Source organism: Sciurus vulgaris (genome assembly GCF_902686455.1).
Source record: "Sciurus vulgaris genome assembly, chromosome: 1".
Lineage (NCBI taxonomy): Eukaryota > Metazoa > Chordata > Mammalia > Rodentia > Sciuridae > Sciurus > Sciurus vulgaris.
Genome location: NC_136461.1, coordinates 185842217 through 185866210, shown reverse-complemented (window position 1 = coordinate 185866210; position 23994 = coordinate 185842217). Strand labels below are relative to the sequence as shown.

Sequence of the window (23994 nt, the reverse complement as noted above, 5' to 3'; positions counted from 1 at the left end):
GCACACGGGTAGCCCTACTTCTTTTAACCTCATCTCTTTCCTTATCCTCCAGGTACCAAAACTCCAGTCATACTGAACTCCTTGAATTTCTCCAGATGTGCCAGTTTGTTTTACAATATTATTCCTTGGGAGAAAGAATCCCTTCTATCTGAAATACAACAATCTACTACACATACATGAAAATCTACCAAATCTTAGTTCATGTTTAAATTTATATAATATTTTTACCTTTTCACACCTGAGAAGAACTTTGCATTTTCTTTTTCACATTTCTAATATATCTTATTCTAAAAATGCAGTATTTATCTTATATTTAAATATCTTATATGCTTGTCTTTTTCTTGTAGACAGTAATGGATTTGTTTTATTCACCTCTATACTTTCAACATTTAAGACATAGCAAAATCTCAAGACTTTTTTTCTTGAATGAACATACTAACGTGATTGAATTAATAGATTAATGAACATATGAGCAAATGAATAAGTAAGGATGGGATGCCTGTAAAATTGATACTGAAATGCTCTGTAGTTAGCTGACTTACTGAAGGTATCTACTGATTTGAGATTTTCCTAGTGAACCTTCCTTTAAGCACTGGATTTCCGAGCCTCAGTCAACTTGCCACATGGTTCATTTGTCTTAGAAACAGTACCTAGTCCCAAACCAAGGGCAAGTGCTAAATACTTCCTTTGAAGGACCTAAAATATATAAACAAAAGGGTAAGTTTTAAGGACATTACTTTAGAACAAGTTAGGGAGAAGGACTTAAATGTTACTTCATATGCAATATGTTACTCCCTATTTGCAATCTGAACATTTTGATGATAAAATATAAATGATTTTTCGTAACTACATTAATAGAGCCTTAAGAAAACAATTCTGAATTAATGATGTTTAAAGTAACATCATATTTAGAACAAAAGAAAAGCACTCTATTTTAAAAAATATTTATTAATATTTGAACCATAAATCTTAATTGTATTTATGGAGTACTATGTTATGTTTCAATACAGGTATATATTGTACAACATTCAAATCAGGGTAAATATATCTCCTCAGACATTTACCTTGCAGTAAAAGCATTCAAAATCTTTTCTCCCAGCTTTTCTTAAATACACAATATATTATCCATTGTCACACTACTTAAGCAACTTATTTTTATTACGGGTAAAGATATCTTAATTCTATTAAACATATTAAAATGTTAATTAATTTTTGAAATATGATCAAGAATTGAGTAATTTTTAGACTGCTTCTGTTCATTCTATCTCAAAAGAGTATATGATTTTAACTACTAACTGCAGATGTTCTATATTAGCTCTGTACAAAACAGTAAACCTTGTTTCAGGTTTTTTTTTTTTTGCCACCATTAAGAATTTTGCATATTTTTATTAAATTTTTCTACTTAATCAGACATTTTAAATGTCAATGTTTTCATTACAATTGTAAAACACTTTATACATTTATTATTATACATAAAACCCTCATCACTTTTGCCTGGACACGTACGGATTTCCTTTTCAAAGTGTCATTAAATGTTGACTCTAGTCTCATTTGTCTGAGACACTTGAAGGTGAGACCTAGTTTAACTCCCAAGGTCTTTTCAGCTGCATGATTCTGTATTTCTCAACCTTTGTAAGCCCGTTGCTGAGGTAATGAGATTCCCAAGAGGCTTCGAAACATTAAGAATCAGCAAAACTGCAAGTTTTCCAGATCACTTTCTTTTAACCTACACAGTTTCTCTGTGAAGTATTTGAATTACAGTGTCAACTGTTGTCAAGTGAAAGATTGATCAATGAGTAGCTCTATGTCACTTTAAGTCCAGATGCTACTCTTTGGCAGGAAATCTGATTGAATTTAAAATTAGAGTTTATTATTTTAGGTATCAAAGATCATAGTTAACTTGGTCACTAAAAAAATAAAAATAAAAATGTCGAAAGAGCCCTGTTTCTACAAATTTCAGCCACTGCCATTTAAACGTATATATTCAGTATTACTCTCAACACACTGCATAAGAGCATTCTGAGTCCTCTGACCTCACATTTTCATTTATTTCTGTGTTTCTTATTTCTTAGTAGGGAAGAAAACGAGGAGAATCAGGTGCTACTCTATGGGTATTCACTTCTGACTCTGGGAATGGATACTTGCTTAGTAACTTCCAAATTTAATTGTGAACAATGGGTCAATATTTGGCTGACTCCCATGGAGGCAACATTTGTTAAAGAAATTATAACCCCACTGAGAGACAAAATTACTATAAGATAATAAAATCAAGTATCAGTGGAATGCTAACTAAATTCCTTTTGTATTGAACCAGGAATTCAATGATAAGTTGTATTCTATTTGTAAGACATCCTGCAGGGAAAAAAAAAAAAAAAAAAAAAAAAAAAAAAAAAAAAAAAAAAAACTGGTACATTTACACTGGGGCCATGTGGGCAGAACTTAAGGAAACTAACAAGGAGTTGCACACTATGATAGTTAATGATGCTCAGCGGACAGCTATATGGAGAGGGTTGCCTGACATGATGTTGGATTTTAGTTTGGGGACACTGCCATTCCAGGCAAAGAAGGATTGGGGAACAGGGAAGAAATTTCTTCCCTATTCTACTCTCCTCCTGACTTTATCAACCAAATACCTGTCAAAATGACAACTTCCCACCACCCTGCCCACAGAAAGCCAGATAGCACAGGAGCCTAGATAATATAAAGCCTTGTAGGTTAGTTAATCTTACTCCCAACCTGGAAGAGGGACAATGCTGGGAAGGATGAAGAATGGATGAAAAGGTGATATCAAGTACTCAGAGTCTTCAATTGCAATACAATTACAGATTTAGATTTTTCAAGAGACATAACGGAATAATATCATTCCATGATTTTCTGTATATGTGACTTCTCTATAACTATGGAATTTTGTGGTTGCTTATGTTGTTTCTTAATAGAATCACATACTTTGGTATGCTAACTCTTCTCATCTCTTTCTTTTTTATGTATACAACTATTTCTTAAATATTGGGCTCTGAATGGATATATATTCCTTAAGAACTCATAGTCTGGAACCACACTGAATAGATTCAAATCCCAGTCTTATCAATTACAATTTACATAATAGGCATGTTAATTTAACCTCTTTGGGTCTTCACAGGACAATGTCATGATTAAATACAACAAGTTCCTACAACTTTGCCTGACATATAAACAACATAAAATTTTGCCATCACCAATTATATAGATAGATGAAATGTAAAGGTGAATAAAGTTCATGAGAGGAGTCAAGTGGACAAGAATATAAATATATAAAAATATATGAATCAATATAGATGTATCCCAAGACCAGTAGAAGCTCAGAAAAGGGAACAACAAACTGAGCTTTTAAGGTTAGGGTAGATTTTTTGCAGGGGCTGTAGTTTTACCTTTAGAGATAATTAGAAATTTCTCTAGGTTTTAATACTTGGTGCTAGAGTTTAGATGTGATTTGTCACCAAATGGTTTATGTGTTGGAACTTGATCTACAACATAGTTATGTGGGAGATGATGGACTTTTTAAGAAGTAGAACCTAGGACTGGGGATATAGCTCATTGGTAGGATACTTGCCTAGTATTCATGAACCCCTGGTTTTTGGCCCCTAGTACCTCCAAAAAGGGGTTGGGGGATGCTAGTGGGAGTTCAGAGTTGGTAAGGCACACTCCCAATAACTTCATACTCCACAATTAAAGAGATCTATGTAGTTCTGAAAGTCTGAGTTAGTTCTTGTCAGGGTGGTAGCTTGCATTGTAAGCCTAACCTCTGCATCACTCTTTGACTTACCCTCTGACCCTGTGATCTCTTCCCACACTCTCCTATCATTTTGACACCATCCTCAATGAGGTCCTCACCAGTGTTGGGCAGAACATAGTATTACTTTGATACATGATAGAGTCTAAATATAGGTTTTATAAGTAGATAATTAGTTAATGAATATTCCTCCACAGTAGCAGGGTGATGAATACTTTGGACTTAAAAAAGCATAAATCTTGCTATTTATAGAATATGTGAAATTGGGGAAGTTACTCAACTTCTTTGGCCATCAGTTTTCTCATTTGTAAATAGAGGTGAGAGTATGTCCTTCATAGGGTTGTTTTGAGGATTAAATTACATCCTTTCAAAGTACCATCACAGGTTCCAAGCTCAGAAAATGATAACTATTATTTTTAATTCTTTTTGGGCATAAATGTAGCACTTGTCTATTGGATATTAAATATTTTCTTAGATATCAGACTTGCCTTTTAGGTAGCAAAACTAATTTTATAGAATAAGTTATACTTCATGTATGTATAGTATGCCAAAACACACTCTACTGTCATGTATATCTAAAAAGAATAAATTTAAAAAGCATTTCAACAGTAATGATACTTAATAGGTTTATGTCTACTTTACTTAACACATATTTTTCTATGTTAGAGAGTATTGAAGCTTTGAAATTATACCTTTATTTTAAAATATACTTTTAATATTTAAGAATATTTTACTAAAGATGCAATGAAAAAAATGTTGATTCAAAATAGTAGATTAAGCATTCATTCTCAGCCCTAACCCCAAAATGATGGAAAACATCAAAAATATAATAATAGTTAAGAATGAGAGGAGAAAAATATCAGTTGTTATAAAACTGTCAAAGATCCCTAAGATGAGTAAATATAAATAAAGATAAAGATACCTATAAAAAAAAAGGAGACTGAAAAATGAATAAACCAATGCCACTAGTAGGCTGTTGCTGCAGCTTCTGTAGAGGAAGCCTTTGTGCCTCAGGGCCAGAAGCTTCCAGGAAGAATGCCACAGATGATCCTGGGAAATTGCAGTAATCACCACAGAGGAATATATTTCAGTGACAGACTCAAATATCCAGATATGGAAAAAGTGTCTGATGGAGTTATCATGAGGGAGGCCTCTCTAGGTCAGTATGAAGACCATGAAAGTAGATGGCACCATAGATCAATACAGGGAAGAGCTTTACCCCATGTTATGTTTTAGACGTGGTGTTCCCCAAAAGCTCACTTGTAAGACAATGCAAGAAGGTTTGGAGGAGAAGTGATTGGGTTGTAACCTTAAACTGATCAGTGAATTGATCCCTGATGAGATTAACTTAGTGGTAACTGGTGGCAAGTGGGTGTGACTGGAGGAAGTTATTCATTTCGGGCATGGCTATGAGATATATATTTTGTATCTGGAGAACAGAGACTCTCTCTGCTTTCTGATTACCATGTGAACTGCTTTACTCTGCCACACTCTTTTGCCATGATATTCTGCCTTACCTAGGGACAGGAGGAATCCAGTCAGCCTTCTATGAACTAAGACTTCTGAAACCATGAGCCCTCAAATAAACTTTTCCTCCTCTAAAATGGTTCTGGTCTGGTGATTTAGTCAAGAGTGAAAAAGCTGACTAAAACACCCCAGAAGCCCCATGGGATGCTGACATGAGTAAATGAGCCTGAAAGTGGTGAAGGTTGAAGGTCATGATGGAATGGGCACGGCCTGCATAGATTTAGAGAAGCAAGCAATAAAAATGTTTATTTGACATATTACTCAAACACAACAGATTTGTTCTTCCCTAAACTACTTTATCCTATACTTTTTCATCATGGGCATAAAAACAATTATAATTCACTGAACATATTCTGAAATGTGTTGAGTTAGAATTAAGCTTACTCTACTTTTCTCGTACTATATTTTGTCTTATACCCAAGGAAACAGAGTTATGAAACAATAAAAAATAATAACAATAAATATTTAGGAGGCAGACATGGTGGCAAATGCCTATAATCCCCCTAACACAGGAGGATGAGGCAGGAGAATCACCAATTTAAATCAGTCTCAGAAACTTATTGAGACTATCTCAAAATAGTACTAAAAGGGCTGGGAATATAGTTCATTGGTAGAGCACCCCTGGGTTTAATCCCCTGTACCAAAAATAACTAAGTAATAAATCTGTAGGAAATGATAACATAATTTTCAATGCATAGGTTAATTTGGGATTAGATAAAACTGCATGTCAAATTATAAACTGAAATTTTATAAACTCATAAATTTAAAAACAAAAATTATTTATAAGTTAAAGAGGAAATCAAAATGGAAACTTCAAACTACTTCTAAGTAAAATATGAAAGTCTCCATATCAAAGCAGTACCCTGAAGAAAATTTAGAAACTTTAATATATTTTATTTTTAGGAAACAAGAAAGGCTGAAAATAAATAAGTTAAAAAATGCACCCTAACATTTCAACCCAAGAAGGTAAAAAAAGAACAGAAAAATAATGCAAAAGAGAACTGAAGATGGAATTCAAAAAAGACAAAAAGAAAATATGGTTAAACTAAAACCAAAATAATAGAATTGCTCAACAAAAGCTAAAGCTGGTTCTTTGAATAGACTAATATATTTGACAAACCTTTGAATGTATAAACAAAGAAAATCAGGATGGTAAACACAAATAACATTAGGGCTAAGGAAGATTTATGCTTTATAATGGCAATATGTAAAAACCCTGTAGCTATTCTATTACTACTAAACTACTAACTTGGATAATGTCAATTCTCTAGGGTATACAAGTTGCTAATAAAAGTCCAAAAAAAGAGAACAAAATCTACTTCAATAGGAAAATTGCCTTACGAGTAACAGAAATGATGGTCAGATAGTTTCCTCAAAATTATACCAGATTTTTCCAGCTTTTGTTGGAAAAGTTCTTATATTCAAGATTCCAATTTCTTTCGTTGTTAAACCAACTAATCTAAAGACTTCATAGTGTGGAAAATTGCTAACTTCTTTTCTTAATATTAAAACTGGATGGAAGCAACATATGAAAATAATAGAGGCCAATGTAACTCAGTACATAAATAAAAAATGTGTGAATAAAACCTCAAATGCCATCCAGTGTTTTAAAGAAATCATTATAGTCATTTATTGTTTTGTTTAAGGATACAAGGTTTTCAAAAATATCTCAAAAACACATTATTTGGTTAAAAAAAGAACAAGTTTTTAATAATATTGACATAACTGAAGTTAAAAGTCTAATACTTATGTAAAGCAATACATGTTTTTGTGGGGAGGATTTTTATATTCATATAAATACAAACATTTATAATATTACCTATTATATGTATCTTTGTACAATTATAAAGACACGGGGAAAGAATTGGAAAAATAGACAACAAATTGGTACAGGTAAGTTACACAGAAACCAGATGTGTATAAATTTTGCAGTGTTAGAATAGGTTATTATTTTATCGCAAAGATTTACTTTTCAAAGTTTTCTTTATTTTTATGTTTTCTGTTGTTTGAAGATAACTGTTTTCATGGGCTACTATGTTGCATGTGATATAAAAGCTCAAAAGAACCAACACAGTAATTTATTGCTGACATTCATAGTTTCACAATGACCATGTCAAATATTTGCTGTGTCTTTTGATAGTTCTCAAAAGGGTGTTTTCATGGTACTTTTGCAAGAAATTTTTCACTTTTCAATTCATCCACTGAACATTTGTTGAGGAAGATGACTAGACAATTTCGAATGCATAATTGATTCCTGCTCTTAAGTGGCCTATTGTCGTTATCATGTACTTGTTGGAGGTAATACAACCAGCAATTGCCAGAGAGTGACAGATGTTTTTCAGAGCTATTCTTTGATTGCTGTAGAACCAGAGGCAAAAATAAATAAAGAAAGAAAAAAAATGTTTCCTATCCTGATCATGATCTAAGAATTTACTGTACTATGTAAAAAGTATAAGAATAAGGAAAGTTTTATTTTTTAGAGCATATGCCATAATTTTTTAATGTGGTTAGTAGTCATCTATTTATCTGTTATAATAAACATATTATTAAAATATTCTATAGATATATTTGCTAGAATTTTAAGAAATAAAGAAGTATATACATATTTATAATATTAATTTTAATATTAAAAATACTAAATTTGAAGAGATTAATTCCATGCTCAAATTTATATAATAAATTAATGGTAAATTGAGAGTAGAATATGAGTTTCTTATCCCATATCCATATCCAAGTATTATTTTTTCTGATATACCATGCTATTACATAATTTGTATTTCTAAAATTCCATATTCAGAATTGTGATATTTTATAGTTACATAAAGATTACTTACTCAGGTATGGCCTATTCAAATTCAAGAATCATTTAGAACCATTAAAAACCACTTACAGTATCCAAACATTTTGGAATGCAGTTTTGGCAATTTAAATGTCAGGATACCTCTGACTTATTGAAACTGAAAAGACCCAGTGAATGTTCTTTGAATATTATCAAAACTGAAAAGACCCAGGGAATATTCTTTGACTATTTTGCTGTCATGAAAGTGAAATATTCTAATGTATAAACATTTCTTCTTTTCTAACCAGATTACTGTATTTTTAGTTTGGAATGGATACTCTTTTTTTTAAAATTCATTTTTATTGTAAACAAATGAGATACATCTTGTTTCTTTGTTTGTACATGAAGCAGAGGCATACCATTTGTGAAAGATTTTGTTTATGTATGTATGTAGTACAAACAGAAAATCTCAGATCTTTTCATAATTGATCTGTTAGGTACAAGCTGTCCAGCAACCTCATTAGCTATAATGACCTCAGATTCCCATCTATAAAATAAGAGAATTACACTGATTGTTCCCTAAAGATCATTTATCAAGTCATATTCATAGAGTGGCAAAAGAAAACAATTAAGATTGGAGGATATATTCATCCTTTGTTCTGAACTATCTTCACATAGTGTGTTTACTAAACTCTTAGTATGGGCAGCATGTGTGCAACCCTTGGAAGGTGACTTTTATCTTCTATGTTTACAGAAATTGAGAAAGAAAGTTGTGGTGATCCTGGTACACCCTTATATGGAATTAGAGAAGGCGATGGGTTTTCTAATCGTGATATTTTAAGATTTGAATGCCAGTTTGGGTTTGAATTAATTGGAGAGAAATCCATTGTTTGTCAAGAGAATAACCAATGGTCTGCAAACATACCCATCTGTATCTGTGAGTACCAAATGTTTTGCTTCTAGACAGCATATGTTATCCCGTTCTTGCATATAATTGCTTTTGTAATTAATTGCAAAGAGCTGGAACCGTGTAATTATTTTTGGACGAGTAGCACTTTGTGATACTATCTTTAACAAGTGTGCTTTATGCTGTATTATAAATTTTAGTACAGATTTAAATAAAGTTAACATCGTTCACTTGTAATTGCAGAATATATATTACATGTGTTCTTATTACACTTAATTTGGTGACATTTTATACTTTATAGATAGTTATTTCTTATGGAAATTATATATCTGAACTAATTCTCATAGACTCATTTATCTTAACAAGATAGTATGTTTATTTGCAATCAAAAACACTTAAAATATTTAAAGCGTATATTCTATGTATAGTGCATTAACCTATTTTTTGTATTTAGATGCTCACACCGATTCATAAAGTACTATTTATTTATATTGCACAGAAAAAATTCATTAAAGTTTATGATATACATTATGCTTGGATTAAAACAACATATTCTTCCAAATACATTAAGACATTCGAGTTTAACTACAACAAAAACATAACATGTATTACTTACTGATGCATTTTGTGACTCAATGAAATACTATCTTCATTCCATTACAACAAAGTAAATGTTTTTAGAATTCTAGCAGAAATTTCCCTAATTATAATATATTATGCTTGCTTTTCAGGAAGTATAGGAGAAGAAGAGTGCACAGAGCCCTTTACTTGAACCATTTTACTGTGGGGCTTGCTCTCATGCCTGGTCAAAATCCCTTTCTAAAGTTCTTAGGAGAGAAGGAAATGTATTAGAAGACTCTGATTTGATTCTGTTCACATCAGCTTAGTAAAACTTCAAAAGACTTAAATGATGATCTTTAATTTTAAGTATTCTTCTAAGAAGATAATGTTGATTTCATTTTGCAGTCTATAAATGTAACATGTCACAGGAAAAAAGAAACTATTTTTGAAAGCATTTTAATAGATGCTTAAGTGCATTTAATGGAAATACTGCTGAGACAAATTTTAAAAGTTCTTAACATCTAGAGAAAAATTTTTTACCATTTTAAGAATCATTAATCCCTATATTCTAATATATTATTAAAATGTAAAAATTAGCTGAGCTCAATGGCACCCACCTGTAATCCCAGTGGCTCAGGAGGCTAAGGCAAGAGGATTGTCAGTTTGAAGTCAACCGCAGCAATTTAGTTAGAGTCTCTAAATAAAATGCAAAAAAGGACTAGGGATCTGACTCAGTGGTTGAGTGCTCTTGGGTTCAATTCCCAGTACCAAAAAAAAAAAAAAAAAAAAAAAAAAAAAAAAAAAAAAGTTGCAATTAACATTTTCATACACAAGTAACAGTTAATTTAAAAATCTATTTGAAAGAAAATTTAATCAGAAAAATAAATTATAAGATACATAGAAACAATATTTATGGATGACAAGTTCCAGAGTGAGAAGACATTTATTAAGTATGTAAATTATATAGAAATTGCTTGAGAAATAAAATAAAAATTTTAACATAATTTCTTTGGAAACTTTCCCTAACATATTGACATAGTTAATTAAAATATTCAAAAATAAATATAAGAATTTTGTAAAAACATGTTTATGTGGAAAGTAAAGCATAATTGTAAGTTCTAAATGTAATGTGGTACCAATGAAAATATAACATTGGATCAAAGGAATTGACAATAAAAAACTGTACCTGATATAATCATGGATTTAAAGTACAATATAAAGATCTACTTATCTAATGGATAAGGGTGTTAGGGTTATCAATTTAGTGGCTCTTGGTCCAGGTAAAGATCATAAAGATATGAGATGGCAAACTGAAGCTTTGGAGCAAGTCCAGCCTGCTGCCTGGATTTTTATGTAAAATTTCATTGACACAAACTGTGCATATTCATTTACCAATTTACTGCTTTTCTGCTACAATGGCAGAGTTGAGGAGTTATAAAAAGAGATCATATGACATGTAAGCCAAAACATTTACTATCTGTTCCTTTACGAAAAGTTTTCTAATCTCTAAATCATGCTTTATAGAATCAGATGATTCTAGGATGCAGGAGAGAAGAATGAAGGAGTATGTGTGTGCTCTGGAAGCAGAGGGAAACTGGAATAAATTAACTTTCCAAGAGATGCTAGACCTTCAGATTATTTTCCCCTCAAATATGAAATGATTTTAAAATGTGATTTTAAACTTTTGTTGGGAAAGAAGAAAAACAATCAAAACAAACATATTTGAAATGTAGATTAAGCCCAGTCACTACTGAACCATTAACTCAAACATGAGAAATATCAAAATAAATTGCTGCTCTTACCCCAATTATATTTTTGTGCATATTTAATGACATAGTCTTAAATTCATCTAAAATTACCTTTTCTAATATGTAAAAATGGCAACATTTTCTTTGCTTTATAAGATAATTGACATTTTAAAATTTTTATCCAACTTCTAATTGATTATCATAATTGTAGTATATGTCAAAATAAGATCAAATGTTACTTTTGATTATTTACTGTATTCTTTAATCTTCCCATTTTACCAGTTCCTTGTCTCTCTAACTTTACTGCACCTATGGGAACAGTTCTTTCTCCCGATTACCCAGAAGGGTATGGAAATAATTTAAATTGCATCTGGACCATAATCTCTGACCCAGGAAGTCGGATACACCTTTCTTTCAATGACTTTGATCTGGAATCCCAGTTTGACTTTCTTGCTGTTAAAGATGGTGACTCTCCAGATTCCCCAATTCTTGGAACCTTTACTGGTGCTGAGGTGCCTTCTCATCTTACAAGTAATAGTCATATTCTTCGATTGGAATTTCAAGCTGACCACTCAATGTCAGGACGTGGATTTAACATCACTTACAACAGTAAGTTTTCTGGGTTTTGTTTTTACATATAACATTTCTACAAATTAGAATTGCAAAAGACTCAAGCAAACCAGTTCTCTAGTTTCACAAATAAGGAAATTTGAACAAGCCATCAACCTACTTTAGCCAATGATGGTCATTTAATCCTTGATTTCCAACAACATTTTAGTCCCAAATATGTCTTTTCTCATTGTTTGTGAGAGTCCTGCTATTAAGAAAATATATTTCAAATGTCATTATTTATCAGCCAATATATTAGCTATAGATTAAACTTTATCATAAACTCAAACCTACTATACATCACACATTTGGTTGTTATTTATTTATGAATATTAAAGGAAGATATGTTTTTCCTTCAAGATGTTCATAAACCACTAGGAGTCTTTAAACAAATAATAGAAGCAAAAAATTATAATTCTGAAGAAATATTCAAAGGCCACAGAAGCATAAAAGGGAAGGAAATCATCAACTTTGGGCAAGTGGATAACTGACCTGACAGCAAAGCCACCAGGGGGAAAAAAAATCTTAGGTATTAAGAGTATCAACTCTAAAGTTGAACTATAAATCTTCAAATCTTGGATTTACATTTTTAGGTTTCATCACTGAGCCACAGTGTCTACATCATTAAAACTACGTTGTTGTGAGGAGTAAACCGGCTAATGCACATACACAATTTATTACAGAGTACATGGTATCTAGTGCATGCTATATTAATAGTTTTGCTACTAGAATTGTTTGGTATTGAGTAGGAAAACAGGTGCAGATTCAGTGATATTAACAAGTCCTAACATATAAAACATACTTTATGACAATATTAATTTATACTATAGGAGTAAATATAGTTGTTTTGAATTTTCTTACTAATCCATTTGAATTTGTTCATAAATTGCATAATTTTATTATCTATTATTAATTTAAGTTAAAATAAAGAAAAGAATATTACAATAAGTTAAAGTTTTATAGTACAAATTTGGTCATCCATGTGAATTAAGAGAAAAATTTGGATGGAAAATTTTGTGTAATCTATAACCTGTGAAAAATTCAAATGAACACATTGTTATTATATTTTTGCTACTTGCTGTAATTGGACTAAGTACCCTGGGAGAAACAAGGTAAAATAAGGTAGTGACCCTCAGCTGAAGAACTCACATTCTGAGAGAAAAGATACAAAAAAAAAAAAAAAAAAAAAAACTAAGAAAATATAGGGGGTTGAGAAAAAGTCAAAAAAGCCAGAACAGCATACATTTCAATTCTATCAAGTCTAATTTCTATGACCAAAGGCAAATTACTTGACTTTTTCTGAGTTTAACATTACTTTTTATAGTAATGGTGGTACTTTTATCATCAGGCCAATCCGAATGGTTAAATGAGATAATAACATATTACAATGCCTAGAAGTTGGTAATTGCAAAAGAGTTAAATCTTCCCTTTTCCTGATAAAGTAAATGCCATGAAAAATTTAAAAGAAATTTTAGGACATCCACACTAGATTGAAACATTGCACTTTAATTGTCACAATGAAGACCCTGCAGAGTGAATTCCAGATGTTTCCAGTGAGATATAGTCAACTTACTCAGAAATCACGTTAACTGTAATTCTAACTAGCTTATATTTGGGGAATGATTGCATGAACTTAGTCTAGTGAGTTCCATACATAAACAGAAATAATTGAGTTTTAAATTTTTACAATCTTAGGGTAAAATTTGTATTTTAAAACCATTATACCTCTAACATATCACAGGCAATATGATATGGTCAGAGAAGAATCTTCACATTTTTAAAAGATAAAAGTCTTTTCTAGAAATAAACACAACATCTTTATTAATTGATTTTTATCACCCAGAATATACAAAGGTCCCTCTTTCTCATATTTCTTGTGTGTGTTTTTTGTCATTCTAAAGCATTTGGGCACAATGAGTGCCCTGATCCTGGAATACCAATCAATGCACGGCGGTTTGGGGACAACTTTCAATTAGGAAGTTCGATTTCAGTTATTTGTGAGGAAGGATTTATTAAAACCCAAGGAACAGAAACAATTACATGTATTCTGATGGATGGAAAAGTAATGTGGAGTGGACCAATTCCAAGATGTGGAGGTAAGTGTAGTAGTGGGAAATATAACCCATTATCATTATGCAATAAAAATCGTAAAAGGAAATGCATTGTTCTACTGAAACTGTTATAACTTTTACCTTAACATGTCACTTACTTTTACATATCATACTTATATAAACAAATTGCACTTCTAATTTTTCTATATTTACATAATGTTTTAGAAAATTTTGGGGAGCACCCTTTTAAAAGGCACTCTTTCTAAAAGATATACTTGTCAATCCCTTTAGTATATTACATAGTTATATTTATAGTAGTAGTTAGAGTTAACAATAGTTCATAAAGTTATAATTATAACTTCCATTCATATTCTACTAGTATTTTAACTATTATGATATATCCTTATTTGATTTTTAGATATATATTAACAATTATTAATATATATATTAACAATTATAATAAATATATATATTAACAATTATAATAAATTTATGCTAAAACATATTTAAAATATATAATTTTTGTACATATAGTATGCTAATTTCTTTTTTCAATATTATTTTCTTAATAAAATACAGTCAAAAGCACTGGGAAGGTAGCTAGGGCTGAGGATGTAACTCAGTGGTAGAGCACTTAATCTAGCCTGCACAAGGCCCTGGGTTCAATCTACACTACTAGAGAAAAAAAAGCATGTATTTATATACATAAAATAGATATGCCTAATATATATACTTATGTATATGTATATATACAAGATATATATGCATCTGTGCACATACACATATATATACATAGTCCAGAACTTTCTTGACTATATGGACTATGTCATGCATGTGTGTATGTGCACATGTTTATATGATATATGCAATGTTTAGAAATATACATCTTTATATATTATATACACACATGAAGTCTCATTTTAGGTTAGAAAGAAGGAAGCGTTATCCCATTAAACATACATTAATCATGTGATGTATCCATTTAGAATCTATAGACATGTTCGAGTTAAATGGAGTTTTATTTAGAATTGCCAGAGTAGAGAGTACTATTCTAAATTCCAGTTTTTTTCCTACTCTAGTATCTCAGGATACATATCTATTTAATAAAATGATGAACTTTACTACTTATATGACTTCAAATCAGAAGCACCCTTCAATAGATCAACATGTATTCATTAGGTGATCATTTTTAAAGTAGTTCCTATTTCTTAGTTTCCTAGTTTTTCTTCTTACCAATTCTCAAAGGACAATGGAAACTTTCGTTTTCTCAATTTCTAGCAGATAAATTGAGAACATTTACCATATAGTTTTCAAAGTGTTGCAGATTTAAGGAATACAACATTGCCTACAAATTGCTGGCTTTCACTGGATTGAATATCTTATGATGAGGCAATCTCAGACCATGTAATTACCTTTTCCTAGTGGCCCTTCACTTAAACATCTCCTTCCTCATTACTTCTAAGCACTCTCATTTGTGATTTCAGGATGCTGAACTAGGACTACTCTGGCAGTATTTATGATTGTGACTTTTTAAAAAAATATAATGGAGTTACACAATAAAAGACTGAAATAAAAAGAGAAAAATAGAAATTAATGTTTAATTTTTACAACACATTTTGCCTCTGAATTCAGTTTTATCATAGTTTCTGTCCCAGACTTGGCAAACCAGTCAGGAAAGCCTATATTAGTATTTGAATGAAAAGTGGGTGATGATGGGTTGGGGTTGTGGCTCAGTGCTAGAGTGCTTGCCCAGCACATAACTAAAAACAACAACAACAAAAAAGATGAAATAAACAAAATAAAGATTTTGTGTCCATCTACAACTAAAAACATTTTTTTAAAAAGTAGGTGATGGAGAAAAAAATTGTTTCAGGCAGAAGGACAAGCACCAATTCAGTGTGATCAGAGTGTAGGAGAGGGGAGGGGGTCTGATGAACAAGTGGTGCAGAGATAGACATGTAAAAAATGCTAAATAGTTTCAAGGTTATTCTGTGATGGTCTGGGAGCCATTTCAGTTGAGAAGTGATAGAATCTGAGCCTTTCCCACCTGTGCCCTATAAGTTATTTCCAGTCTCAGTAAATAAACACTGAGACTATCTCCAGGTAATTGTTAAACTTTGTTCGGCCCTCACTTGCTTAATTAGAGTGTTGGATTTTGAAACTGCTTGATGGATAGCTGGATAGAAAGTTAAAAATAATGAAATTGTTAACAACAAATAATTTTATGAATAACTGCTACCAGAGAGCAATTATCCATTCTAAAAGATGAATGGTATTTAACTTTTAAAAGTAAATAAGAGCAGGGCATGAGGCACATTCCTGAAATTCCAATGATTCAGGAGGCTGAGGCAGGAGGATTGTGAGTTCAAAGCCAGCCTCAGCAATTTAGCAAGGACCTAAGAAACTTAGTGAGACCCTGTCTTTAAATAAAATATTTTAAGACTGGGGTTGTGGGCTGTGTTTAAGTGACTCTGATCTTAATTCCTGGTACCCAAAATAAAAGGTAAATAAGAAGGTTTTTGGAACTCTAATTTGCCACAGGCCTGCAAGTCCTCCAGTTATCCTAAAAAGAAACCTTAGGAAGTTCTGAAGAAAAAACTTTTTTTTTCTGTATATTTGAATAAAATGACATGTAGTTTGTTCACCTGGCTGTTTATGGAACCAACACGAAGGTAAGACCATCACTAAGAATGGGATTGGAGCCAAGGAAGGCAAAATCAAGATAGACCTGAAGCAATCTTAGGTGTGGCACTTGCTAAGTTATCTTCCGTATCCCAGGTCACACTTTGAGCTACTTCCCACATAAATAAGCAGATTTCTGTCAATGCCTATGGAATTAACTCAGGTGTGTTTGATTTACTGAATTCAAATTAAGGTTTACATTGATTTTCTGGATTTTGCCTCAATTTTACTTAGATACTAGCAACAAAAGCCTGAGACAAGCTGTTTTCCTAACACTTTCAAACTTCTGTCTGCCCCCCACCATTTTTCCAGCTGCCACACAGTTACTTCCACTAATGAAGAGGAATATGACTGGAAATATACTAATCCTGTCTCTCTTATTCTCTAGACATGCTGTGCTTTGATAGAGAGCTTTATTATTTATTAGACTTCATATTTTAAGGCACTATCAGAGCCTCTGACACATCTTACTTTTTAGGTGCAACTGTTTTATTATTTTCATATTAAACATTTATGCAAGAGAAATTTTTTAAAGGACATGTTTATATGTTCTGATAATACAACTAACTTTCTACATATAGTTTATTCTCTTCACATAAAGTATTCCACCACTGAATATATTCATAAAAGTTATCTCACATCCTATTAGTGTACATTGAAATTAGAAAGTAGAAAATTATTGCTTTAATCAGAACTTATAGAACAAGAGAAAGGAAGTCTGTGAATGTTTCTTATTAGAAATCTTTGTGCTCCCAATTTCATTCTTTCAGAAATACCTAGGTGTGTAAACATATTGGCAAATTAGTGATCAACCCGTGTCAATCAGCCCTCAACTCTGAAACTGTGGGAAATCTTTTTAAAAAGTGAAAGTTGTCATCTTTCATATTCCTTGAATAAAGATTGTTAAACCATATTATAGAAATACGATCCCACAGCTAGAGCTAGATTCGGTTCAGATAGTTTTCAGATAGACACAGTTGTTGAAAAGAATTGGGTTATAAATTTTATTCACTGACCTAATGTTCAACTCAGATGCATTAACTAAGGATAGATTTGGGATTTCAGAGAATTCCAACTTCTTTCTAAAATGGGTTGATCTATTATCACCGAGAAGAAAAAACTTGATACTTTTTAAAACCTTGTGATCTTTCAGTTCTACTAATGGAAAAATAAAATATATATATATATATATATATTAGTTACTGTAATCAGAAATGGAGTCATTTCACCTTGAATCTGACAAACTTATCCTAACTCTGTTAAATAATAGTCAATGACTCCTTTATCCACACTGAAACTCTACATGAATATGACTAGTTCTGTCTAGGACCATTCCACCTGATATCTCTTTCAAATAATCATCCTAAACCCATGAAGAATGCTCTAGTTGTAGGTCTCCTTCAATAGGCTGACACAAGGATTTTCATAATGTGTTATATAGAAAGTGTTACCATTAGGATCTAGAAATATCCCCCCAAAAGCTCATGTTTTAAAAGCATGATCCCCAATACAGAAAGGTTCAGGGATGAGACTAAGATTATGATGATAAATGCAACCTCATCAGTGGATTAATCCATTTGATTGATTAATAATATGAATGGAGCGGGGTACAGTGGCTCATGCCTGTAATCCCAGTGGCTCGAGAGACTGAGGAAGGAGGATCTCCAGTTCAAAGCCAGCCTCAGCAAAAGCAAGATACTAAGCAATTCAGTGAGACCCTGTCTTTAAATAAAATACAAATGCGGCTCACTGGTCAAGTGCCCCTGAGTTCAAATCCTGGTACCAAAATTTAAAAATAAAATATAAATAATTATATGAATGGAATACTGTAGGCAAGTGTGACATGGCTGGAGGAAGTAGGTCACTGGGTTATGCCTTTTGACTGTATCTTGTCCCTGGCTCCTTTCCCTCTATCTCTCTGCCTCCCAACTGTCATGAACTGAGCAGCCCTGTCACCTGCCAACCCCTGTCACCATGATATTCTGCCTCACTTTGGGCTCAGCACATTGGAATAGACCAGCCATGGGCTGAACCTCTGAAAATGTGAACCCAAAATAAAGTTTTCGTCTGCTAAGTTGTTATTGTTTCATATTTTGGTCACAGGGATGAAGAGCTGTCTAACACAGAAACTTCCTAGAAATCCCCTTCCTCTACCTCTACTGTTTTGACTCAAAGCAGCTGCAAATGCAGCTTTCCATCTCTGACTCTTGACTCCTTGCAATCATGTTGCCATCCTGTTTGGTATCTGTGAGCCTCTTCAAAAAGTTCAGCCTTCTGAAATACAGTTTTCTCTTAAGAATCTTCCTCCTTGGATTTTCTTCTTTTCTTACTGTAAGTCTCCTTTCATTTCTCCTTTTTCTCAGTGTGACTAAAATTCCTTTCAGGGTTTCAGGGCATTGCCAGGCTCATCTGTATCATATCCTTCAAAGTCCCTTCTAATTGCTCGGAAATTTGTGAAAGGAACAAATGGTAGGACATAGCGTTACCTTTAGATTGTACTTCTCTCTTCACCTAAGCTTGTGTTTCTGTCTCTTGAAACATGGGTAAAATTTTGCTTTCACTTTATTATTTTTTCAAGGGACTAGTGGATCACTAGAATTCCTTTACAGTGCCAAGCAATGCAAACTGGAGCCACTCCTTACCCCCAATTTTATAATCTTTTAATCATCAATAAAACTTTAGATTTCCAATCACTGGAATTTTCCTCGTGACCAGTATTATTAGATAGAAGGCAAATTTTAAGTTTCAATATCCGACTCAGCAGAGGGATTTTCCTTTTGGGCTTTGGGAAACACATTTGTTTCTCCCAACTATATTCTGCTGGTGCGAGGGGTAAGTCCAAGTGACTGAGTTAGCTTGCCTTATTGTATGCCAAAAGGTTTAGGCCTCATTTTCCATACCTCAAATGATCTAAGCATCATTACTTGGCTCTTTCTTAAATACAGTCATAACTAATTTTTCTCAGTTTTCATTTGCTTTCCCAGATTGACTCTAATTTACTTAGCAATGAACTTATTGCAGGTGCTCTGGATCCCCTAATCCTTTTGTACGTTTGCCTGGTAGATGTCAAGCTTTTTAACATTTTCTGAGTTTAGTGCATAGCCAGAACACTTCTTTTCTTTCTTTCTTTTCTTCCTCCCTCCCTCCCTCCCTCTTTCCCTTTCTCCCTCCCTTTCTCTCTCTCTTTCTTTCTCTTTTCTTTCTTTTCCTTCCTACCTCCCTTCTTTCTCTTCTCCTCTCCTCTCTTCTCTTCTCCTTTCTTTTCTTTTCTTTCATGTACCCAGGTATTGATTCCAGCACCTTGCACATACCAGGGAAACACTTTACCATTGAACCACATCCCCATCCCCAGAATATCTATTTTCAACATTTGCACACAGCTCAACTCTTATGAATATTTATGTCATCCAGGCTGGTGAAGTCAAATGCCACTGGTTTTAATGGTGCTGAGTCACAAATAGCACTTAATGCCAATGTGGGAGTAGAAATCATGACTTCATGACTTCAAATGCCTACAGGAGCAAAAGTAAAAAATCAAAAAAAACAAAACAAACAAATAAAAAAACCCACACGATTAAAGGAATGAAACAGGCTACGCCCTAAGGCGCAGGTGTGTCTTCCCACATTTTATAAGAAGTGTTTACAAATAAATACTTTTCTACTTAACAACAAGAATAAGTAATACAAGAATGATATTATTGACAACCAAACAGCATTTCCATTAGCCCATACATTTCTTTTCTGAACATTAAAAGAAGGCATCCTCCTAGAAAGAAATGATGCAACCCAGTGGTTCACAAGGATACTTTCATTGGAAATCCAACAGCAGCAACCAACCTCCCAGTGACTGTGACAGACCAGTAGAGAAGTTCAGAAGTCATACATCAGCCATCAACCTGTCTCCCTTCTTAAGAAAGCACTCCAGTGTCTTGAGAAGCTTACTATCCTGTAGATCATCTGAAGAACCATTCCCCAAGGGAGTTACATAATGAGTTCCTCTTTTTTGTAAGGTTGTGTAACAATGCTTCAGTAAGATCTTTTAGTACCTAGAATATAACTGGAACATCCTATCTTGCCTTCCGTATTCTCCCCCAAACCATCATTTCAATCTCAGAGTACTTTTCTATGGTGATCTTTTGCCTTTACATTGATGTTCTGCTCATATCTTGTGTTTTTGTAAATAATTTGGCACTATAATTTTGCTAATAATTTAGCTGCTAATCTGGTTCGATTGTCTATATAAATTAGGTAGTCTTAGGAACTATACCAAAAGTATTCAAGAAGCATTGATAAACAATAAAGATTTTTACTTCGATTTTTTTTTTTTTCAGTTGTGATGGAAAAATTTTGAACAGTGTACAGAAAGTTTCTCAAATATCTTCCTAAGCTGTTACCACTTCCTCCTTCAGGGTAGTAGTCATTACATGTAAATATCATCACAATCTTCCTCTTCCTCATCATTTCTCTTCTGTTTCCCCATGCTTACACTCACAGCCCTCTCCTCACCACGTTGTTCTTCTCTCCTTTTACTTCTTTCTTTTCACTGACCCATGCTTTTCTCATGTATTCAGTCCCTATGTACTATACATAACCATAAAGTTAACATAAGAACTGCTCCATTGTACTCTGCCCCAAGGAGAGATTCCTTAGTCCCATTTTAATGATTTTAGTTGGGAGTCTGTCTGCAAATCTGTTATCCCAGTGGCTCAGGAGGCTGAGGCAGGAGAATCAGGAGACTGAAGCAGAAAGATCAAGAGTTCAAAGCCAGTCTTAGCCACAGTAAGGCACTAATCAACTCAGTGAGACCCTGACTCTAAATAAAATACAAAAAAGGGCTGGGGATGTGGCTCAGTGGTTGAGTGCACTTGAGTTCAATCCTGGGTAAGCACACACTCACACACACACACACACACAAAAAAAAAAAAGAAAAAAGAAAAAAAAAAAAAGAGAGAGAAGAGAAATCAAGTTTTCAACATATCTTTTCAAGATAATTTCTGAAGTGCATTACTATTTTATAAATAATGCTTGCTTCTGTATTTTCCAGTAATATACCAGCCAATGAGTCCCAAAAGAACTTAAAAGAAACATCATTGCATGAGACTTAGGATAAAACAAGAAAGTTATTTTCCAAGGTGTCAAGCAGTGACCTCTAAGTCATCTAGAGTTTTCTGTTTTAAAAAGCAAGACAGTTGAACATAAATTAATTCTTCTATCTCTTTTGCAGTCACAGAAGTAACATTTCCTGGGTTTAGGTTTTATTATTTATTTGTGAATGTCATTTTAAAAAAGGAAATAATACTCATATGTAAAAAAGGAACTATACTCATGTAGACTCAGATATAAAGGTTTATTTGTAAACCAAAAAATGAGAGTTAGGTTAAAGCGTATTTGTTATTTCATCATAAAACTGAAATCCATGGCATTTATGTTTTTAAAATAAAATTTCCCTCAATGGTTTAAAGTTATAAAATTATTTTACTCTTCATGGAAAAAAAACAAGTTAGATAAGTCTTAAATAATACCATGTACTTTATTAAATTTCATTTATATACACTACTCAAGTTCATTTTAGCCCCCCTTCCTGGTTTTTCCTTAACTCTGTGATCTCTGAGTGAGTGTCCCAGAACTATATCTTGAATATTTTCTCCTATTTCACTTACTGTATTGATGAGCCCTATGTTTATCCAGTCTCTAAATTTAATTTACCTCTGTGCTGATATCTCTCAAATTTATATCTCTTGGCCAGCTGTCTAGTCTTCTTAGTGAATATCTGCACTTACATGTTTAATAGGCATCTGAAACTTAACCTGGCCCAAACGCATCTCTATGCCCATTACTTCAAATCTGCTACTGTTGCAGATTTTCTCCACCATTACAATAATAATGGCATTATTTCAGTAAAGCTTGCCATAACTCTTTAAGTCATTCCCAACTCCTTTCTTTCTATCACAACCATATACAGTGCTTCAGAAAAATGTGTTAATTCTCCCTACAAATATATTGAGAACCCATCTACTTTTCATTGCCTTCACTCCTGACATGCTGATGCCAGCAACCAATATCTTTGACCTCTGCTACAGCAATAGCCATTGCTGGTCTGTGTTTCTTCCCTAGCTTCTACTCAGTTCTTTTTCTCAATAGAGAAGTTAAAATAACATATCCACACTCTCTAAAAAGAATTGCTCCTAAAAAATTATCCCAAGAAATATCTTGCTTTTTCCTCCCAAATCCTATGTAGAAAGTGGGATTTGTAGTTTAAATTTAAAAATGACATGTTATTTAATCTGTGCTCACCCATTATTTTCTTTATCATAATTTTTCCCTGGGTTTCCAGAAGGCTTTCATTCATATATACTATCTGCTTCTTTCTTCTTCACCCGATTCTGCCTCCCATGGCACTGTTGTCAGCAATGCCTTCTTGAATCTAAAACAACTTCCTGAACAAAAATGGAAATGCAATGTTGGTCTTCTGGATTGCATTGTTATGTTTTTTAATATGAATAGTACATAATACATTCATTGAACTTCTTTACAGATAAGGAGGATTTCATTAAGTGAAATATATTGCAAAAGTCAGATGGATGCTATTGGCCCAAAGCTGATGATTTAATTAAGACGCTGATTTAAAACTGACTGAAACAAAAGTCACCATTTTCTTGAAGAGACTCAAAATAATTTCAAACATTGTTATCTTTGCAACCTTCATGAAAAAGAAAACAACAAGAGCAAATGTGTGACTAATAAATTGTAGAGTCATATTTTCCTGCTGCTTTTGAATTGGTAACTTAGATCCCTTGCTAAGAAGGAAAAAATTATCAATATTGATCTCCATAGGAAACTACAGTATAGATACCCTATCCAGAACTTACAAGTGAGTCCTGACTGATTCTTAGTCATTTGTATGATGGAGATATCACCCCCAATTCTAAAAAGCTGCAATAAGAAAGTAAGTGAAATTGATATATTTTTACATTTTTCAATCAACCTATCTATCTGTAGCTGTTGGAGTACTAAGTAGTTCAGTTTTAATCCATCTGCCGTTAGGAGAGAGGAAGCTGGTCTTCTTATCTTTAAGAAAATTGTAGGTAATGACTCCAAGAGATTTACTTGTTGATAATGAAGATGTCTGTGTGAAAGAGGGACCAGAATCCATGGGTAGCTCATACAGTTGGCTTGCTGATCTGCTTCCTATGAGTATTGAACAAAAGAAAAGAAACTGATGAAAATCTGGCAAGTTGGAGACAGAAAGAGCTATCCAGTTGAAACAATTTGGCTATTCAAAGATGTGAGTATGCTATGCATCAAAGGAATACCTGGACTTTGTCACAGAATAGAAGAAATAAAAGAAATCCAACAAGAAG

The 23994-nt window shown here is 32.8% G+C and overlaps 1 protein-coding gene across 2 annotated transcripts in view; it reads left to right on the top strand.

The window, feature by feature from the left end:
* Positions 1-23994, top strand: part of CSMD3 (CUB and Sushi multiple domains 3) — a 1211679-nt gene that overhangs the window by 765877 nt on the left and 421808 nt on the right. For both annotated transcript variants that reach the window (XM_079134049.1, XM_079134050.1), the window contains 3 exons: positions 8830-9012; positions 11574-11900; positions 13802-13996. In XM_079134049.1, the coding sequence (XP_078990175.1) occupies positions 8830-9012; positions 11574-11900; positions 13802-13996 (705 nt within the window). The remainder of the gene's footprint in view (positions 1-8829; positions 9013-11573; positions 11901-13801; positions 13997-23994) is intronic.